The sequence below is a fragment of the Pyrus communis genome, chromosome 13, assembly GCF_041283825.1.
Source record: "Pyrus communis isolate YQ-2024b chromosome 13, ASM4128382v1, whole genome shotgun sequence".
NCBI classification, from domain to species: Eukaryota; Viridiplantae; Streptophyta; class Magnoliopsida; order Rosales; family Rosaceae; genus Pyrus; species Pyrus communis.
In genome coordinates this window covers 12,764,831-12,785,641 of record NC_142577.1, presented here as the reverse complement: position 1 = coordinate 12,785,641, position 20,811 = coordinate 12,764,831, and the positions used below count along the sequence as shown (strand labels likewise).

General features: G+C 36.8%; 1 protein-coding gene across 2 annotated transcripts; it reads left to right on the top strand.

The window, feature by feature from the left end:
• Positions 1 to 1,119: 1,119 nt before the first annotated feature.
• Positions 1,120 to 11,562, top strand: VLN5 (actin filament bundling protein P-115-ABP protein). 2 transcript variants are annotated; one of them, XR_011068806.2, is made up of 24 exons: positions 1,120 to 1,501; positions 2,207 to 2,344; positions 2,550 to 2,649; positions 2,959 to 3,027; positions 3,115 to 3,351; positions 3,482 to 3,659; positions 3,742 to 3,874; positions 4,220 to 4,382; positions 4,481 to 4,628; positions 4,749 to 4,849; positions 5,402 to 5,557; positions 6,276 to 6,344; positions 6,443 to 6,511; positions 6,651 to 6,788; positions 6,938 to 7,066; positions 7,420 to 7,567; positions 7,688 to 7,698; positions 8,412 to 8,552; positions 8,971 to 9,096; positions 9,180 to 9,245; positions 10,108 to 10,435; positions 10,528 to 10,730; positions 10,827 to 11,017; positions 11,115 to 11,562. XR_011068806.2 is itself a non-coding variant. In XM_068476165.2 (23 exons), the coding sequence occupies exons 2-23, from the start codon at positions 2,289 to 2,291 to the stop codon at positions 10,938 to 10,940; spliced, it is 2,883 nt and encodes a 960-aa protein (XP_068332266.2). In that variant the 5' UTR covers positions 1,120 to 1,501; positions 2,207 to 2,288; the 3' UTR covers positions 10,941 to 11,562. The 2 variants fall into 2 exon arrangements, 1 of the variants encoding a protein (XP_068332266.2); XM_068476165.2 differs by having other exon boundaries at positions 10,827 to 11,562.
• Positions 11,563 to 20,811: the final 9,249 nt, after the last annotated feature.

The following is a 20,811-nucleotide window of genomic DNA, read 5'->3' as shown; positions in this document are numbered from 1 at the left end:
TTACTCATTAAATCGATAGCATGGTAAAAGCGTGAAATAATAATTGGGTTGGGGCATTTGTACCATGATAACCTTAAAAAGTCATTAATTTAACAAAAGATTAGACGTTCAAATCAACTCATAGAATAAAATGATGTTTACTTTATGTAATGTGATAAAATGGAACCTTATGACTTGAAAAGCATCTCAGTATTTCTTTCAATTTTCAATATTTTTATGATATTTGGAGGCTGTCTGCATCATCGGCTAGTTTTTCACTAAGTATCAAATTTAACACAAATATAATAATCTCTGTCATTTATCCAAAATTTAACATGAGATTTCTAATTTATAAGTGAAGAAGAATAAGAGGAGAGAGCTGGCTTAGCCTCACAATGAGTTAGCAGTATATGGCTCAAATTCTCTTTTTGCGAGAATCGATCATTTTATTTATAAATGAAGAGAAATATCATTAAACTTAGTTCGAAGTAATAAATCATGTTAAACCTGTGATGTGTAAAATGTAAATGCCTAGAGAGAGGAGAGAGAGAGGAGTCCCTAACATGACGCCCCACCATAGGCTTTATGGGCAAATCACGAATGATGGCCGGTGACCGACTTTTTCCCTTTCCCGGTTTTTCTCTCTTTTACCCTCGCAAAGCGGAAGTCAGCCCTCTCCACCACCAACCATAAAGTGTGTCTCCCACCACCGTTTTCTTTCCTTTTTTACCCTTTTTCTCCCAGTTCTTTCTTAAATTTATTTTACAATTATTGAATTTACAAAAATACAACAAAAAATAAAAACAAATGAAAATTGTGATTCAGACCAGAAAAGTATTTGACAAACTGCTGCAGAAGCTCCAACAACAACAATAATCGCTTCATGTTCGACTGATTGATCCCAAAACTTAATAGGTACTCGCGTTTCTTTCTTTTTTTTTTTTTTTTTTTTTTTCATTTCACCTTTTCCCTTTTGTTTTTTACTTGTGATGATTGTTACCATGGGCCAAAAATTGCAGTAATTCCCTCCAAATAAATTCTGAAAAGAAAGCATAAAAAAGGCAGAAAACACAATAATTTAATTGCTATAAATGTTAATAAAAAATCAATATCTAATTGAATAAGGGGAATTTACAGTTCATCTGTGCTTTGTGGGGGGAGAGAGAGAGAGTGTAGCCTCTTTTTGTTGCTGTTAGTGATAAGCACGCCTGGCAGCTCATTATTCCCTCCAACCAACCTCCCTCTCTCTCCCATCACCTTTCTCTCTCTCTCTCTCTCTCTCTCTCTATCTCTCTCTACAATTTCCATTTTTCTTCTTCTTCTTCTTCTTCTTCTTTCTGCAGCCCCCACACTTTACTTTCTTTCCTCTCAGCTTTTGTGTTTTTTCATTTTTCTTCATCCCTCTCTCACTTTATCAATTTTCCAGAAAATGAATATGGATTTAATTTTTTCTGTAAGCTATCTGCGTTAGATTGGATCTGGGTCTCCTCCAATTGGGATTTTCGTCGCCAAAAGCCACCAGGTATGCTCAAAATTCAAGCTTTCGATCATGGGTTTTTTTTACCAGTTTGTTTATTTTTCAATGTTTTGCTCATTGGGTTTGTGAATTACTGTTTTATTTTCTGAATTCAATGCGATAAACCCATGTAACATGCTTTTCTAATCGTACAATTGTTAGAAAATTTTGGGTTTTGTGCATTTTGCTATGTTCTGATGTGGGTTTGATCGGATTGGTGTGTTATGATTGAATCTCTAAGAGAAATCACCGTGTTTTGTTGTTTAATTTCAGCTGAGATTTTTAATTTTTGCACTTGTTTAAATAAGATTTTCCATGAAAGTTAGAGATAAATATTATAATCAAGTGGTCCCTAAATTCGAAACTTGGAACTCGTTGTATATCTCTGCCATGCTCTTGGAATTTTTTTATTTTTTATTTTTTCGGTTCGGAGTATCTGTGAAGTTGTCATTTCACTCCTTTGGTTTTCGCTTCCATGACTTTTCTCAATGTGAATGCGTGCGGGTGCATGTGAAGCCGCACATGTGTCTGTGAGTGTTAAAATGCGACCTGGGTGGAAATTGCTTCTCTGCCTGTGTGTCTATTTTCATTAATGTTTCACCAAACAAATAACTGACACTTATTTCTGAACTGTGGATTGTACCATTCTACCTAGTTGTTTCTGAATTTATTGGTAATCAATCCTTTTAACATTTGTATGCTCTTTTGTAGTGCCAAATTGTTTGAGGCAGCTTGGCACCAATCTTCTTGCCAAAGTTGTGGATAACTTAATAGATACAGCTGCAAAAACAAAATGGCTGTTTCCATGAGAGACTTGGATCCAGCTTTCCAGGGAGCTGGACAAAAGGAGTATCCTTTATCTCATGAAATATTCATCTTCTTTACAGTTTTTGACATTTGTCTTTCAGACGTACTTTTCTAATCAATGCACTAGTTTGCAACTTATGAGGGAAACAGAACATAAAGACGGCAACTGTTAACATACTGTTGCTATTTCTGTTCTTTTAAGTTTGGATTTGTATGGTTTTTATGTTATCTCCTTGACAATCTATAGTGGACTTGAAATATGGCGCATTGAAAACTTTCGCCCTGCTCCTATCCCAAAGTCCTCTTATGGCAAATTTTTTACAGGGGACTCTTATGTGATCCTGAAAGTAAGTGAATAGATGTAATCCAACTCATTTCTCACATAGCAATATATTTTGATTACTCTTAGTAGCACACTGCGCAACGTCCAGAAGCTTTCTTTGTGATTGCTGGTTTCCCTAAACACTTCAAACCATACCTTGCCTTTATCGTGATATGAGCCACATCCACGTGACAAGTTTATTAATGAAATATGAGTTAATCTAAATACTCTTTAGTATTCTGGATATTAAATCTCTTATATTTTGCGTTACGCTCCTGTTTTATGAATTTTCAATACTTTGACTAACTTCTGAGTTGATTAACTTCCTATTCAGACTACAGCCTCAAAAAGTGGGGCTTTGCGGCATGAGATTCATTATTGGCTTGGAAAGGATACGTCTCAGGTAAACTCTACAATTTACACTGTTGAAGTTATTATCTGATTTTGAATTCTTGGCATATCTTTCTGACATGGGGATCTGTTAAAACAGGATGAAGCTGGAGCTGCTGCCATCAAGACAGTTGAGTTAGATGCAACCCTTGGAGGACGTGCTGTCCAGTATCGTGAAGTACAGGGTCACGAAACTGCCAAGTTCCTATCTTATTTCAAACCATGTATCATACCTCAAGAAGGTGGAGTTGCATCTGGGTTCAAACATGCTGAGGCTGAAGAACACAAAACACGATTGTTTGTGTGCCAAGGAAAACATGTTGTCCATGTCAAAGAGGCAAGTCTATGTGCATAGGTTCTCTGCTGATGATGGATAAAACTTGTTGATCTACATAACACATGCATGGTCACACACATACACACATATGTGCAAGTTGTTTGCATATTTAACGCATACATATGTACAGGTTGCTTTTGCTCGATCTTCACTCAGCCATGATGACATTTTTATTTTGGATACCAAGTCTAAAATTTTTCAATTTAATGGTTCAAACTCATCTATTCAAGAAAGAGCTAAGGCGTTAGAAGTTGTCCAGTACATTAAAGACGCATATCATGATGGGAAATGTGAGATAGCTTCCATTGGTAAGTCAAATTGCATAGTGGAAAGTTCAATTATGATATTAACTGTCATTTTTGCTCTCTCTAAGTCAATCTACTTTTGTAGAGGATGGAAAGTTGATGGCTGATGCAGAAAGTGGAGAATTTTGGGGTTTATTTGGTGGTTTTGCTCCACTTCCAAGGAAAACAGCCACCAATGAGGACAAAAGTTTTGATTCTTATCCTACTAAGCTTCTTTGGTAACTTTCCATCTAATTTAACCCTTTTCTATTATATATAGTCTTACAATGATCTCTGCCATATTAACTGCACCTCATTGTTTTTAGAAGGCATAATATGTTGCTTCATACACATTCATAAGTGTACTTGTGTTAGTCATCCATTCCTTTTCTTTCCAACTCTTTGATCCATTTAAGAAATCTATTCATTTTCCCTTCTTTTCAACAAAAACAGAAGTCAGATACTTGCAGCATTGCCTATAATAATGGATAACTTTGTTTATTTAAGTGAAGTTTCATTTGTGATTATGAGTTTTGAAATCCAATGATATTGTAGTTCTGAAAGAAAGATATTTTCCTTTGAAGTGTTGAGAAGGGACAGGCAGAACCAGTTGAGGGTGATGCTTTGACGAGGGATTTGCTAGACACAAATAAGTGCTATCTTCTAGATTGTGGGTTGGAAGTGTTTGTTTGGATGGGGAGAAATACATCTCTTGACCAAAGAAGGAGTGCAAGTGGAGCTGCAGAAGTACTAGTCATTGCCTTTGCTTTTTCCACCTATCATCAATTTTGCATCGTGTTGTATGTTCTCATTAACCCTTGTTTTCTGTCAATCTCACCATATAGGAACTAGTCCGTCCTCCTGATCGATCGAAATCCCACATAATTCGTGTAATTGAGGGCTTTGAGACAGTTATGTTTAGGTCCAAATTCGATTCGTGGCCCCAAACAGCTGATGTAGCCGTGTCAGAAGATGGTAGGGGCAAGGTTGCAGGTCTGTCTGGACTGTTTTGCTTCTGATTTTTCTTTTTCTTTTTCTTTTTCTTTTCCTTGCTTGCAACATATTTTGTCCTTATGATCATATCGCTTCTGTTGCTTCTCATTCTTTCTGCAGCACTCTTAAAGCGTCAAGGGGTTAATGTGAAGGGTCTGTTGAAAGCTGATCCTGTAAAAGAAGAACCTCAACCATACATTGATTGCACTGGAAACTTGCAGGTGCTTTATATCTATATTTATTGCACTTTTTTTTGTTTCTCATGTTTTTCTGGTTCCTTTTGTAACCATTCTTGCATAGAAATGCTCGTACTTGTTTGTTATTCAATTCTTTATGGAAAAGCTTCCCTTGAACCAAGAACCTCTTTTGTTAACACAAACTCGACAAAGCTAGTTGACCGCACTCTTTTTGTCTTTTCTTTTCAAAATAGTTAAAAAGGAAGATATTTGTCTATGACATATGACGAAGATATAAAAGAGGAAGGCTTCAGAATCAATTCGCGAACTGTATGGAAATTCCACGAACTTGGTTAGAAAGCCTCATGTTTAGTTTTGAATACTAACCATAAAACTAAGGGGTTGTAACATTCTACAAGAATCATCTCTGACTCATCATAAATGAGGTCTTAGGGAAACATGAACAATCATTTGGAATGCTATATTTTGGTTTTGCTTTAGTTTCATATTACTGTTGCTAAGATATGTGAATATAAACCTCATGTCGACTTTTGGTTACGTGATCTTGCTAATGGTAGCTTTATCATGTTTTGGCAGGTTTGGCGTGTGAATGGCCAGGAAAAGATTAACCTTCAATCTTCTGATCAATCAAAATTTTACAGTGGAGATTGCTATATTTTTCATTATGCATATCCAGGAGAGGATAAAGAGGAACACCTTATAGGAACATGGTTTGGAAGGCAGAGCGTTGAGGTAATAATTTACCAAGCATCTTATCAATCTTGACACAATGCTCAGAATATCATAAACTATTCCAAGGCTTTACAGCAATTCCCTATAAAAACCAGGAAATTATACAAATAGGTTTCTAGTCGAAATAAGTGCACATATAATATTCTACGCATGAATAAAGTTTTGATTGAGGAGTACCATATAAAAGTCAGAAATTTTTTTTTGAAATGGTAAAGTCCAACTTTTTAACCATGATATGTTCATAGAATTCTCTAATTACCTGGGTTTGTCCACCGGAATCCTTTGTCAGTATTCAGCCCTCTCTAGAAACAAAGGATCTATCTAAGCTCCTGGATTATGTGCTAATTTCTTATGCCTATTCATGTCTATGTGAAAATGGTGGAAACTAAAACGTATGGAAACAAAGATCAGGCATTTTCAACCTAAATCAGATTGCTTTTAAATCTTGAGCATTTTCTGGCAATGTAATTGGTCAGTCTTGCACTTGGAATGTGACTGTAAATTTCAGCAGTTAGGCTTGAAGTGTTGCCTTGATGCACATCGTTCTAAGGACATCAACTCAACTAAAATAATTTTCTTCGAGTTAATTGAGTCATATGTTCCTTCTCTCTTTCCAAGCTACATGTGGCATATTTATGAGATTAGAGAGATGTATGTTTGTTCATAGATTTAGCCCCAAGTGGAAGGCTTACTAAATATGAATTTCTACTCCAAACAGGATGAAAGGGTATCAGCCTTATCGCTAGCAAGCAAAATGGTTGAGTCAATGAAGTTTCTTGCTGCCCAGGTAGTTTTCCTTCAACTAAAATGCTATTGTTACCCTGATGCAATTAATTTACTTATTTCTTTGTTGCTTACTGATGATATTTTATCTTTAATTTCTAGGCTCGTATCTATGAAGGAAATGAACCAATTCAGTTCCATTCAATCTTCCAAAGCATAATTGTTTTGAAGGTTTGTATAATCTATGATGCCATAGAGAAAAGTAATATTGAAATAAAAGGACAAAAGAAAGAAAGTTATTGAAATCATCATTAGAACGTAATAGCATATTTTCAATTTACCACAAAATGGACTATGTGAAATTTATCAGGGTGGTCTCAGTGACGGATACAAAAATTATGTTGCGGAGAAAGAAGTTCCAGATGAGACATATCAAGAAGATGGTGTTGCATTATTTCGTGTCCAGGGATCTGGACCTGATAATATGCAAGCAATACAAGTTGATGCAGTAAGTCCTTTCTTTCTTCCGTTGTTCCTTTTTCTTCTGGTTTTGCTCACAGAACGGTACCCATAGTAAATAGACTTGTATATTTCTGTCCTGTATATGGATGTTAACAATCATCCCTTCTTCTTTTTTCTCTTAATCCCTGCCATCAGGTTGCATCATCTTTGAATTCCTCCTACTGTTATATATTACATAGTGGCTCAACTGTCTTTACCTGGTCTGGAGGCCTCACAACCTCGGATGATCATGAACTTGTTGAGAGGCAGCTCGATTTAATAAAGGTCTGTTGTGCTCTATGTTTCTTATAGTTATAGAAAGTGCTATAGAAGATAGACCTTTCTATGTGAGATATATATTTGTTCATATCTGTAATGATGGAAAGGCTAGTAATTCTTGTGACATGCATCTTTGCATCTAGGTCGTTTGTATAAATATTGTCATCCTACTCGCAGGTGAACTACAGTAGAGTCGATTTGGTTGGTTCAACTTACTAATTTTTTATTTTATGAGGGTGCTTTCGGTTCTATTAGTAATCATCTGTTTTGTGTATGAATTGGTTTTTATAATGTATGCTATTTTTTTACAGCTGATCTGCTTATTAATCTACTTCTTATATGCTTTGAATTATCTACAGCCGGATCTTCAGTCGAAAATGCAAAAGGAAAATTCCGAGTCTGAACAGTTTTGGGAGTTGTTAGGAGGAAAGACCGAGTATCCCAGCCAAAAGATTGTAAGATCTGGTGAAAGCGACCCCCGCCTATTTTCTTGCACCTTCTCAAATGGTATGAAACTTGTCTGAGCTAGATGATGAAATTTTCAATTTGGTTTAACCACAAAGTTTTTGACCTTTTTCTCCCCTTTCTGTTGTTCTGATTATAACTACACTGGACATCGATCTTCAGGAAATTTGAAGGTACATATCTTGGTTTATCATTTCTAATCCACCACAACAGTAATGTTAGACTATGCTAAATGCAGGATCTTTTCAGTTATATGTATTATAAACAGTACAGGTATTATTTGAACTATTTGTTTATACTATTGTTTCACGTGACATATTTTTTGTATTATGTCATAACCTTACGAGTTGTGACACTGCTTCAACAAAAAGCAACCTTCTCTGAAAACCTAAGGACGCGAGATTCTTGTGACCCTGTTTCAGACATTCATTTGGATACCAATACTTCAAAAATGTTTGTTTCAGTTAGGGAAAAGTTATAAAGGGTTGACAAAAAACAAGAAAAGTTATAAACGGTTACGTTTTGCATTTCTGACATGATAAATCAACATGGTTGATTTTTTGATATTTCATGCTAGCATGATATCGAACTTACTATATTGCACAAGTTAGGTTTCAAAAACCAGAAAAATAGATATCCGCTCATCCCTGTGTCTAAGTTTCTGTGAAACATGTCTGACACCTGTCTTTATCAACACATGATAGTTGGTAGTTCTGTCTGTGTCTGTAAATCATAGCATAAACAGATTATGAAACTTAAGAATGAGGTGATTTAAAATCATTAAACTTACAGGGCTGAGGCTTTCTTGCATCAGCTGATCAAATTTGTGCAATATTACTATGGATTTATTTTTGCACACAGCTTTAAACTGAAGTCATTGTTGCAGGTAGTAGAGATATACAACTTCACCCAGGATGATTTGATGACTGAAGATATATTCATCTTGGATTGTCATGTAGACATCTTTGTTTGGGTTGGCCAACAGGTCAACTTCAAGGATAGGATGCAGGCTTTAACTATTGGGGAGGTACGACTTTTTAGAGTTTGACTGAAAGCAATAGCATAGCTGTACTTTTCTTCACAAGCTAGCATTTATACTATCAAAACACAATGTCCTTTTGCCTTTAAGCCTGCTATGCACTGTCCACTGGACCATGGCAAAATAAAAACTCTTAAATCTATACCTGTTTCTCTATATCTAGAAACTTATAATATTGCTCTACACGATTATTTACCTCAATAACTTTATAATCTGACATGAGATTGTAATATCAGTACAACTGTGTCAACCATCTTTTAAGATACATGTCACTTTCTTTGAAATTTTGTCAACTTTTGGTAGAAGCTTAATCTGAGTTATGTTTTCTCATATTGGTTTACAATTGTGTGAACTATCTTTAAGATTTCTAATGTTACTATGTGTTGGCAATTCTAACTTTTGACAGAAATTTCTTGAGCATGATTTTTTCATGGAACAATTATCTCGTGAAGCTTCAATATATATCATCATGGAAGGAAGTGAGCCACCTTTCTTCACACGCTTCTTCACTTGGGACTCTGCAAAATCTTCTGTGAGTCCTATAATCATTATCAAGTTATCACCAAAATTTGAGATCATTTTGAGAATCTAATTTTCCTTATGTTTTTGGTACAGATGCACGGGAACTCTTTCCAAAGGAAACTTACTATACTGAAAAATGGGGGTAGTCCAACTGTAAATGTAAGCCTCCTTATGTCTTATTGATTGAATAAGAAGTTGATCATGAGTAGTCTTATGAGTTTGTTATTATCTATGCTTATTTTGAATTCTCTATGGCATACTTGATTAAAATTTTGATTAAATTCTAGTACGTCTTATGGGATATTGACTACAACCCCATGATTGTCACACAAAACTCAGTGGACAGTTTGCGATATCTTGTAGTGAGAGATTATAGGAAGAATATTATATAAATATATATTGGTTTTTGGTGTTTTGTTTGGTCATAAGTTCTAAGTAAATATTGACCGTCCCATGATTGTCTCACAAATTCAAAGAATGTGTAGAATTTGGGACTTAAACTCTCTGTGTCTGTAAGTTTTGCGGGCTTCACATCTGAATTGATAAAATCCCTTCAAATCTTAGCTGTAGCACCTTTGGAACCAGTGCTAACTGAAAGGCCAAATTAAGTTGACTAGGTACCATATATCTTCCCATATTTTCATAAGATCCATCCCATTTGGTGGTTCTATTTAGGGTGGGTTAGGACGCTCAAATGTATATGCCAGAGTTGCGAGCCACGGTGTTTTTGTGTGTTATAAATTTCTGTTTGTGAAAACGTAAGTCTCAATTTACATTTTTACAAGTAAGATGAATTTTTATTTAACAGGTGAAATCCAAGTACACAGGAAGTATACAATAAAGAAAGCTTAGTATTCATAATATTAATCAACCATCAATAGTCACACCGTGTTATTATCTGTGTGATTAATGCAAGTGTGGCCCTCCTGCATTTTGACTTTACACAGGCAACTTGTCGCACCTTGTTGCCGGATTAGTGCTTAATATTTATTTCCTAATTCATTATCTAATGCTTGATTAGAAACCAAAACGGAGAGCACCTGTATCCTATGGTGGAAGGTCTAGTGCACCAGAAAAATCACAGCGTTCCAGAAGCATGTCTTTCAGCCCTGATCGAGTTCGTGTGAGGGGTAGATCTCCAGCTTTCAATGCACTGGCTGCTACTTTTGAGAATGCTAATGCCAGAAACCTTTCAACTCCACCTCCAATGGTCACAAAACTGTACCCCAAATCTGTGACTCCAGATTCATCAAAATTGGCTTCAAAATCATCTGCTATAGCAGCACTCACTGCTAGTTTTGATAAAACAGGACCAGCAAGAGAATCTAATATACCAAGATCGCCGAAAAGTAAGTATCTGTTAAGCTCCTTCCACACAAAAATTGTCTCACTCAGTTCCTTCAGAGGTACTAAATTTAAAGCATTTTTTCTACGGCTGCAGTGAGCCCAGGGCCCCCCAAGCCAAAACAACAGGAGACAAATAACAAGGAGAATTCTATGACCAGTAAACTAGAATCCCTCACCATACAGGAAGATGCGAAGGAGGGTGAAGCAGAAGATGAGAACCTCCCAGTTCACCCATATGGACGCCTTAAAACAACATCAGAAGATCCTGTTACGGATATTGATGTGACGAAGCGAGAGGTAACATAGTGGAATTGCATTACAATGGTTATGGAATCATAAGTATACGTATTCAATTTATCCTAAATTCCTAATATATGAGTTTGGCACAAGCAGATTTACTTGTCAGCAGAGGAGTTCAGGGAGCATTTTGGTATGGCAAAGGATGCTTTCCATAAGTTGCCCAAGTGGAAACAGAACAAGCTTAAAATGGCCCTTCTATTGTTCTGAATCTCTCCGTACTCTTCACTTTCTTCAGCTTGCTGCAGTTTATGTTGCATGCGTCGGAATGCTTGCCCACCAAAGCTGTACATGATCTTTCCTTATGAAAGTAGAGTTTGATTTTCGTTGACTCTTAACCGACGGAGCATTCTAGTTAACATTTTGCTTTCTTTCTTCCTACAGTGGGGGAACACAATTTCTCAGGAGTGAAAGGGACAGCATCAGTGCATTTTTAGCTGCTTCTGCTCCCAAGAAGCTAGTTTTCATGATTGAACAGAAACAACAAACAATTTTTCTCGTCTTATTTTCTCTTCGGCCTTTTGAGTTGGTTTGGAATCTTGGATGTCTAGGTTTGCATTTTGGTTTAGTTAGCTTCTTGGTATTCTTTCTGGTCACAGGTTTGTCGTGAGCTTGCATTTTTGTCCTTCATCTTTCAAATTTTTATTCAAAATTTGATTTATTTTTCTTCTTCTTTTTATGGGTTTCGGAAATTGATTTCCTGTAGAGAAAATTAGGGGGCTTGCATATGCATACTTAGGTTGTGTTGATATCCGAGGATGAGAAGAGTGTGTACAGCAGAATGTAAAAACCAATTCGCTCCTGTTTTGACAATAAAAGTGTGACTTGTGCCTTTCTCTTTGCCTCCCCTCCTCCCCATCTATGTTTTGTCTTTCTCTTGACTTCCATGTCCATTTAAATAATGCAATTAAAATCGAACGATGCAATTTATGTATGGAGCTTGTAGCTCAAGTCGTTAAGAGCAGCTTACGCACCCAAAAAGTACCATTTTATAATTGCACATTGTGAAATCCTTGGCATTTATGTTGGTATTCTGGACTGCATTTCTCTTCATTATTTCACCAAAGGCAATGCGACCCAGGCCCACCAGCATCAAAGCCCAGCTGGGGGCAGCTTGCCCTGGTCGGACTACTTCCATCAGAGCATGAGCTGATCCTTCATGAGCTCTGAAGCATTCGTCCCGAGTCACATCCACGAAAGCGACCAGGCTCCGGGAATCCTGCAACTCATTAAACGCCCAAGGGACACGTCATTCAGCAGGCCGAACGACTTGGCAGCAACATACGAGCGTCGGAAAACACAGGGTTGAGCTAACTAGCACGAAATTCAGTTGTTGTCATGGATCTAAGGTCATCTCCAACCAATCCGGCCAGAAGATTATAGGGTTAAAAATAGTTCAAAATAACATGAAAACCATCTTCAACAAAGGGTTAGGCTGAAGGGTTTGTGGGCTCCACCTAGCCAAAACCACCAAATCAGGCCAGTGGGTTGGCTGGAGATTCTTTTTTTTTGCCCAGCCTACTTTTTATTTTTTTTGACGAATTTTTTTTTTTTTAAAAAGTCTAATTTTTTTCCTACACCATTTCTCATATTTTTTATCATTTCATACTATCTTACCTCATTTTATTTCAATTCTTCACATTCTATTCTCTTCCAATAATCTTTCCTTTAATTTTTTCAATAATTTTCAAATAGCCAACTCTTTCAATAATCTTCCAATATGTCCCAAAATCTTATTTTAATATGGTAGTTTAATTTAATTAATTATATTAATTCAATTAAAATAATAAATTATGTTTAGCCTATGGCCTTTTGGCCCTCTCGGTTGGAGATGAATTTTTGTCACAGGGCTATGTTTAGCCCATGGCCCTTTGGCCCTTTCAATTGGAGATGGTATGAAATATAGCCTAACCAACTTGGCCAAAGGGCCATAGGCTAAAAAAATAGCTCGTTTTGATACGAATATAATCTCCAACCGAAGGCTAGGCCAAAGGGCTTGTGCACCCCACCTAGCCAAAAATTAGACCCCAGGCCAGCTAACTGGCCATAATCAACCAGCCAGCCCGATTCTCCCTGCCCAGCCTACTTGCAACGGCTACCTGGCGTCAGCTAGCAACGTTATCGTTGAAATTTTTTAGAAGAAATTTAAAAAATAATAAAAATTCTAATTTTTTTTTTCCTATAAATACCTAAGTCATTCCTACACTATTTCTAATATTCTTTTCACCATCTCATACTATCTTAACTCATTTTACTTCAATTCTTCACATTCTATTCTCTTACCTATTCCAATAATCTTTCCTATAATTTTTTCAATAATTTTCAAATGACAAAATCTTCAATCAAAGGGCTTGGACCCGAAAAGAAGATGAAGCATGGGTCTCGGAAGATAGTGTGAAGGGTAGTTCTCAAACAAGTGAAGGCATTTGGACTCGTATGTCCAAAAGTACTATGAGTTCTACAAAGGCACCACTCCATAGAATCCCCGAAACCAAGAGAGTTGTTCTTCACAATGGAAAAAACATCTTCAACCAAGTTTGAATAAATGGCCTCAAGTCGTGCTAAAGGCCGAAAGTAGACATGAAAGCGGCACCCATCTATACGACAAAGTAGGTGTTTTCATAAATTAATTTCCTTTAATTTTTTTTAATTATATTACATTTAATTTCGTAAATTAATTTTCTTTAATTTTTGTAATAATATTTTCTAGGAACGCCAAGCAGAGCAATTATATATGGATGCCATGAAAAAACCCTTTACTCATCACAGTTGTTGGGAAATTTATAAAGGGTGGGTGTTATTTCAAGATCCACCTCAAGAAAGATTTGGTCCTATGCCGGTGTTCGGGTCAAATACAGTTGGGAATGAACAAGTATCTCCTATCATTGAAGAAACAAGGGTAGAAAATCCGTCTCCGGGTCAATCTTCCATACCTAGGACTATGGGACGAAACAAGGCTTGAAAATTGAAGGAAAATGGGAAGGCAAAGGAGGAGTTAGCCTTTCAAGAGGAAATGACTTCCTCATTGCGATTAATGGCGGAGCAAATTGCCATTGCCACGGAAGAAAGGAAGCGTAGACACAAAGAACGGGCAAAACAAATACAGGAAGAGATGGATGATAGGAACATGGAAAGGAACACGAAGGATTATACTCCAATGAGTAAGGTATATTTTGATAGGAAAAAGAGGGAAATTATGACCCAACGTGAGTTGTCTACATCCGACTAAACTCCTACAATGGTAGATGAAGATGATGATTATAGTCTTTAAGTTTAAGTTGTAGTCTTAATTTAAGTTGTTGTACTCTTTAACATTCAAGTTGTTGTAGTGTTTAAAATTATTAAGATTACATAAAGATAAGGGCTTGTTTGGTATCCTAGTTGAAATTTTTTATTATTTCTCAAAAACATTTCTTGAAAACAATTTTTTTTTTTTTTTTAAGACTCAAAAACTTGATTGGTTTGCGATTTAAAAATCTTAAATCTTACAACTTAAACTAGACAAAGAGATCTAAAAAGAGGGGGTCGCAAGAGAGGGAGAAAGATGAGAGAGGAGAAAAGTAAGAGATGATTGAAGGAAAGAGAAAGAAGAGAGAGCATCAGATGAGATAGAGAGGAAGAGGAGTGAGAGAAAGATCTGAGAGAATGAATAGAGCGAATTGGAGGAGAGACGAAAAAGATGAAAAAAAAAGGAGAGAAAAAAGAAAAGATAGAGAGATAAATTTGGAGTGAGAGGGCAAGAGGGAGCGAAAAGAAAGGAATGAGTTTAAGTTTAAAAACTCTAAAAACTCACTTTTTATGTTTTTAGAGAATAGACTATATTTTTGAGTCAATCTTGAGTTCAGTTTTTAAAAATTGTTTTCTAGTTTAAAAAGTTGGATTCAAGTAGGTACCAAACAGGCCCTAAGAAATCTCACTTTAACGACATGTATCACTTGAAATCCTATCTGAAAAATTATTAAGATTACATAAAGATAAGAAATTTGGAGAGTTACTCACTTTAGCGACATGTGTCACTTAAAATCCTATCTGAAAATTTATTGAGATTATATAAAGATAAGAAATCCGGAGGCTTATTCATTTAGCGACAAGTGGCACTCAAAACATGTCAAAAAACCTTATTTTAATATGGTAGTTTAATTCAATTAACCATATTAATTCAATTAAAATAATAAATTATTGAGGGAGCTAAAAGAAGCCCCCTTCGGTTGGAGATGGATTTTTTGTCAAAGGCCTATGTTTTGCCCCATTGGCCCCTCGGTTGGAGATGGTATAAAATATGGTTTGGCTCTGTTCATTAAAAAATAATAATTTTTTGCAGGGCTATAGGCTAAACATGGCCCTTTGGCCTTATTTTGGTTGGAGATAGCCTAATTCACCTTCCTTCTAGCTCAACGATAAGATTGAGGACGCTCCCCAATACTCTTATACATAAAGGTCATGACCCCTAAAGCTTAGGAAGTTCATCAAATTCAATCTCTACAATTACAAACTTCAATTGATTCTTCAATCAATCACTCAACTACTTATGAGCAAAACTCAAAGCTCCTCAACTCAACCCAAAGCTTTCTTCAAAGCTTCTCTGCCTACAACTCATGAGCTCTAAAACATACACAGCTATGCTATCTTGTATTATGATTTGGTTGATGATCATTCGAACCACCCCTGATCACTTCTATGAGGTCATGTACCTTCTTTGTCAAGTTTGATACTATCATTATCGATAGACTCTTCTTGCATTATTCTTACTAGTTTTATTACTTCCTTACATTTTGAAATGTACTTACATTCCAGTATTTCAAGTTATGTAAAGTGTTTCATCATTCCACAAGTTTCCTTTAAACATTTGTAGTCTTGCTTCAACAATGCAATGATTACCTCCAATTTTTCCTTTCTATTTTCTCTTCTATTTACTTTTTAGGCAAACATACCACATTGGATTTCAAGCTTAAATCTCCAAAATATATAATCATTGTATGTTGGTAGCCTTCAATAGTGGCATGCCTTTTTGTTACTTTCTCTCAAGTCATCTCTTGCCATTGAGAATGAAAGCACACTTGAGACAAATCATGTGGTGACCTAAGTTAGGCTCTGTCTGATTTTTAACACCAATAGATGAGGAAAGGTGGGGTTGCACAGATTGTGTTTGCCTATGTGATGTTCTCCTAATTTAATTTTGTGCCACCATTATATCACATTTTTGCGGTAGGGAGTGGAACATTTATAACCTAGTTAATTTTCCTATGTTGTGGTCTATATTTAACTGAAGGGTGCATCATGGAGAGAAAAGAGAGTGGAGAATAGACTTGAGGAATTTTGTGTTGATTCCTCAGTCCTTATGCCTTTATTTATAGTAATAAGGTGGAGAGAAACTTGCTTTCCAAGTAATACAAAGTCTATTAGGAAAGATCTTCTAGATCCCAAAGGATTCCTAATATATCTCTACTTAGGATTTACACAATCACAATATGCACTAGAACATATGTCACAACACTCCCCCTTGAGTGTGCAAATACTTAGGTAGATGGCACATCAGATCTTCATGCAAATGTAAAACCAATTGATGAAGTCGTCTCGTCTAGTTGGCACAAGTAGTGAATGCGAGTCTCAAAACAAACGGAAAAATGCATGGGTGGTAAAACTCACAAAACCTTGCTATGGAAAAACCCAAGGTGGGACAAAAGCCCATAGTCAAAGGAGAAAAGTGAGAAGTTGCATTAAGTGAAAACTATACGTCTTTGGGACGCAAGTAGAATGTACACAAGGGTATGACCAACCCAGGATGGGTGCCTCGTCAAAACCTAGTCAGGTAGCAAAAATCTAGTTGGAGAAATGCTCCTAAGCATAGGGAAAAAGTGTACATTAAGGTCAAATGAGTATACTTCTGGATACTCCCCCTGAGTTTGATAGAACTTCCAAATGAAACTACAAGCATTGTAAGTGAGAAAGTTACGCATACCAATTCCTTAAACAAGTTTTTGGAAGGTAGACTTCAACAGTGACGTCGTGTAGAGGTCAGTAAGGTTGTCTGGGATCGGACTGCTTGACTTCAATCTTTTGATGCTCATGTTGATGTAGACACAATATGCTTGGCGTTGACTTATTGGATGTATCATGATCTGGTCGATACATACGACATTGTCTTCATGGATCGATATTGGGACTCAATGATGGATGAAAATTGCATGAGTTTGAATATTCTCAACAAGAGTTCTCTAACATATCTCTCATGTGATGAGATACAGTGGGTCTTGGAATAATTCAAAGGTTTCACAACTAAAGGTCTATATCACAGACCTCCAAGATAATGAAGTGTTCCTTAATGGTAAAGACTTGACCATTCAGGAACGTACCTTATGTAGTCAGATAGATAGTTTGATTCAGTGAATCATACAAGGTAGGCATCATTTTGAAGATCAAAAGGGTGTGATCTATTATGAGATGCATAGGGATAGATAAGCCCTAATCCGTAGTAACAGAAAAATGTCTTTAACACCAAATTTGGTGGTGGCGTGTAGGCGCAGTGCTGCTTTATGCCAAAAGATTATCAACACATAATATGTCTGATTCTAGTGCATTTAAGCTAAGTACAACAAATGCCAATTGTACTTAGATATGGTTGCCTCACGTTCCCATATGGAACGTTATGCTCCATAACCTCCGTAAAGGTCTCATTTGCATCTAGTGTACAGAAGATCAGGGTATACTCAAATGTAACACCTTCTGGGTCTAGTTCAAGGTTTGTCATGAGCTTGCATTTTGTCCTTCATTTTTCATATTTTTATTCAAAATTCGATTTTTTTTCTTCTTCTTTTTACTGAGTTTCGGAAAATTGATTTCCTGTAGAGAAAATTAGGGGGCTTGCATATGCATACTTAGGTTGTATTCACATCTGAGGATGAGAAGAGTGTGTACAGCAGAATGTAAAAGCCAATTCGCTCTTGTTTTGATAATAAAAGTGTGACTTGTGCCTTTCTCTTTACCTCCCCTCCTCTCCATTTATGTTTTATATATCTTTCTCTCGACTTCCATGTCTATTTAAATAATGAACTTGAAATCGAATGATGCAATTTATGTACGGGGCTTGTAGCTTAAGTCGTTAAGAGCAGCTTACGCACCTGACACGTACCTTTTTATAATTGCATATTGCGAAATCCTTGACATTTATGTTGGTAGTTTGGACGGTACTTCTCTTCATTATTTCACTAAAGGCAATGCAACATAGGCTCACCAGCATTAAAGCCTAGATAGGGCCAGCTAGCCCAGGTTGGACTACTTTCATCAGAGCATGAGCTGATCATTCATGAGCTCTGAAGCATTCATCCCGAGTTATATCCACATAAGCGCCTAAGCTCTGGGAATCCTGCAGCTCATTAAACACCCAAGAGACACATCATTTGGCAGGCCAAATGACAAGACAGCAATGTATGAGCATCGGAAAACGTAGGGTTGAGCTACCCATCACGAAATTCAATTGTTGTCATAGATCTACGGTCATCTCTAACCGACCTGGCCAAAAGGCCATATGCCAAAAAATAGCATGTTTTGACACGAAAACCGTCTCCAACTGAAGGTTAGGCCAAAGGGCTTATGGGCTCACTCGGCCAAAATCAGACCCCAGGCAAGTGAGCTGCCCATAATCAACCAGCTAGCCAATTTGATTCTCCCAACCCATCCCACTTTCAATGGCTACCTGGCGTCAGCATCACGCCAACTAGCAACGGCTAGCTGACATCAGGTTGTTGTTGAAATTTTTTTAGACAAAATTAAAAAAAAAAAAAAATTCCAATTTTTTTCCTATAAATACCTAAGCCATTCCTACATTATTCCTCACAACCATTCAATACTATCTTACCTCATTTTATTTCAATTCTTCACATTTTATTCTCTTATCTCTTCTAATAATCTTTCTTATAATTTTTTCAATAATTTTGAAATGGCCACATCTTCAATCAAAGGAAGGGCTTGGACCGAAAAGAAGATGAAGCATGGGTCTCGGAAGATAGTGTGAAGGGTAGTTCTCAAACAAGTGAAGGCATTTGGACTCGTACGTCTTCAACCAAGTTTGAATAAATGGCATCAAGCCGTGCTAAAGGCCGAGAGTAGACATGAAAGTGTCACCAATCTATACGAGAAAGTAAGTGTTTTCATAAATTAATTTCCTTTAATTTTTGTAATAATATTTTATAGGAATGGCAAGCAGAGCAATGATATATGGATGACATGAAAAAACCCTTTACTCATCACGGTTGTTGGGAAATTTGTAAAGGGTGGGTGTTATTTCAAGATCCACCTCAAGAAAGATTTGGTCCTACATTAAATACAGTTGGTAATGAATAAGGATCTCCTATCCTTAAAGAAACAAGGGTAGAATCCGTCTCCGGGTCAATCCTTTATACCTAGGACTATGAGACGAAACAAGGCTAGAAAATTGAAGGAAATGGGGAGGCAAAGGAGGAGTTAGCCTTTCAAGAGGAAATGGCCTCCTCATTGCGATTAATAGTGGAGCAAAATGCTATTGCGACGGAAGAAAGGAAGCGCAAACACTAAGAACGGGCAAAACAAATACAAGAAGAGATGGATGATAAGAACATGGAAAAGGAACACTAGGGATTATACTCCAATGAGTAAGACATATTTTGATAGGAAAAAGAAGGAAAATATAGCCCAACGTGAGTTGTTTACATCCGGCTATACTTCTACAATGGCGGATGAAGATCATGATTATAGTCTTTAAGTTTAAGTTGTAGTCTTTAAATTTAAGTTGTTGAGTCTTTAAATTTAAGTTGTTGTACTCTTTAATATTCAAGTTGTTGTAGAGTTTAAAATGATTAAGATTACATAAAGATAAGAAATCTAGAGAGTTACTCACTTTAACGACACGTGTCACTCAAAATCCTATCCGAAAAATTATTAAGATAACATAAAGATAAGAAATCTAGAGAGTTACTCACTTTAGCGACACGTATCACTCGAAATACTATCCGAAAAATTATTGAGATTATATAAAGATAAGAAATCCGAAGGCTTATTTATTTAACGACAAGTGGCACTCAAAATATGTCTGAAAACCTTATTTTAATATGGTAGTTTAATTCAATTTTTTTTTAGAAGAAGTACGATATTCATTGAAGATTGAAACACGTACAATTCGAGGATAGGGTGTTTACATTGGGCCTCAATAAAAACCTTGTCGGGGCTTTCAACCTGAACGAAGGGAAAAAGAGTGTCTCGCACCAAAATTAACTACTAGTACTATCCTCTAATAACAAATCGGAAATTACATCAGGAGGTTCTTCGAACCAAGAAACTAGGTGATCAACAGTTAGACTAAACCTCGCAAGGCGATGAGCCACCTTAGTCATTTCTCTACGACCAAATGTGATTTTCCATTGCTTGAAATCTTGCAGGAGCTACCTTGTATCCTCAAACATATGCCCGTAATAACCACTATACACTGCACCTGCATTTTGAATTGTAGAAATAACCATCAATGCATCCCCTTCCACCTGGACCTGTTGTAATTTTTCGCATAGACCAACAGAAAAGGGGTGATCTGCCTTATATGTACATGCCCACCTCCATATAGCACAAGGCATTTTGGGAACTCATTGGCTTCAGGTTTCATCGGAACTCCGAAGTTAAGCAAGTTCGGGTGAGAGCATTCCTAAGATGGTTGACCCACTGGGAAGTTCTCGCGTGAGTTCCCAAAAACAAAACCGTGAGGGCGTGGCCGAGACCTAAAGCAGACAATATCATGTTATGGCGGAGTCGAGACTGGGATGTGACAATTTGGTATCAGAGCCACTTTGCCGTGTGGTGCGAGTGTGCCGACGAGGACATCGAGCCCCTAAGGGGGTGGATTGTAACATCCCACATTGATCAACGGAGAGGGGGTGATGTGCCTTATATGTATATGCCCACCTCTATATAACACAAGGCCTTTTGGGAACTCATTGGCTTTAGGTTCCATTGGAACTCCGAAGTTAAGTAAGTTCGGGCAAGAACATTCCTAGGATGGGTGACCTACTGGGAAGTTCTCGCGTGAGTTCCCAAAAACAAAATCGTGAGGGTGTGGCCG

Bases quoted from the DNA above. Each gene is read 5' to 3' on its own strand.
- VLN5 (XM_068476165.2), top strand. From the start codon at position 2,289: ATGGCTGTTTCCATGAGAGACTTGGATCCAGCTTTCCAGGGAGCTGGA. The intron at 5,558-6,275 runs GTAATAATTTAC...TACTCCAAACAG, and splicing joins TTGGAAGGCAGAGCGTTGAG to GATGAAAGGGTATCAGCCTT. The intron at 8,553-8,970 runs GTACGACTTTTT...AACTTTTGACAG, and splicing joins AGGCTTTAACTATTGGGGAG to AAATTTCTTGAGCATGATTT.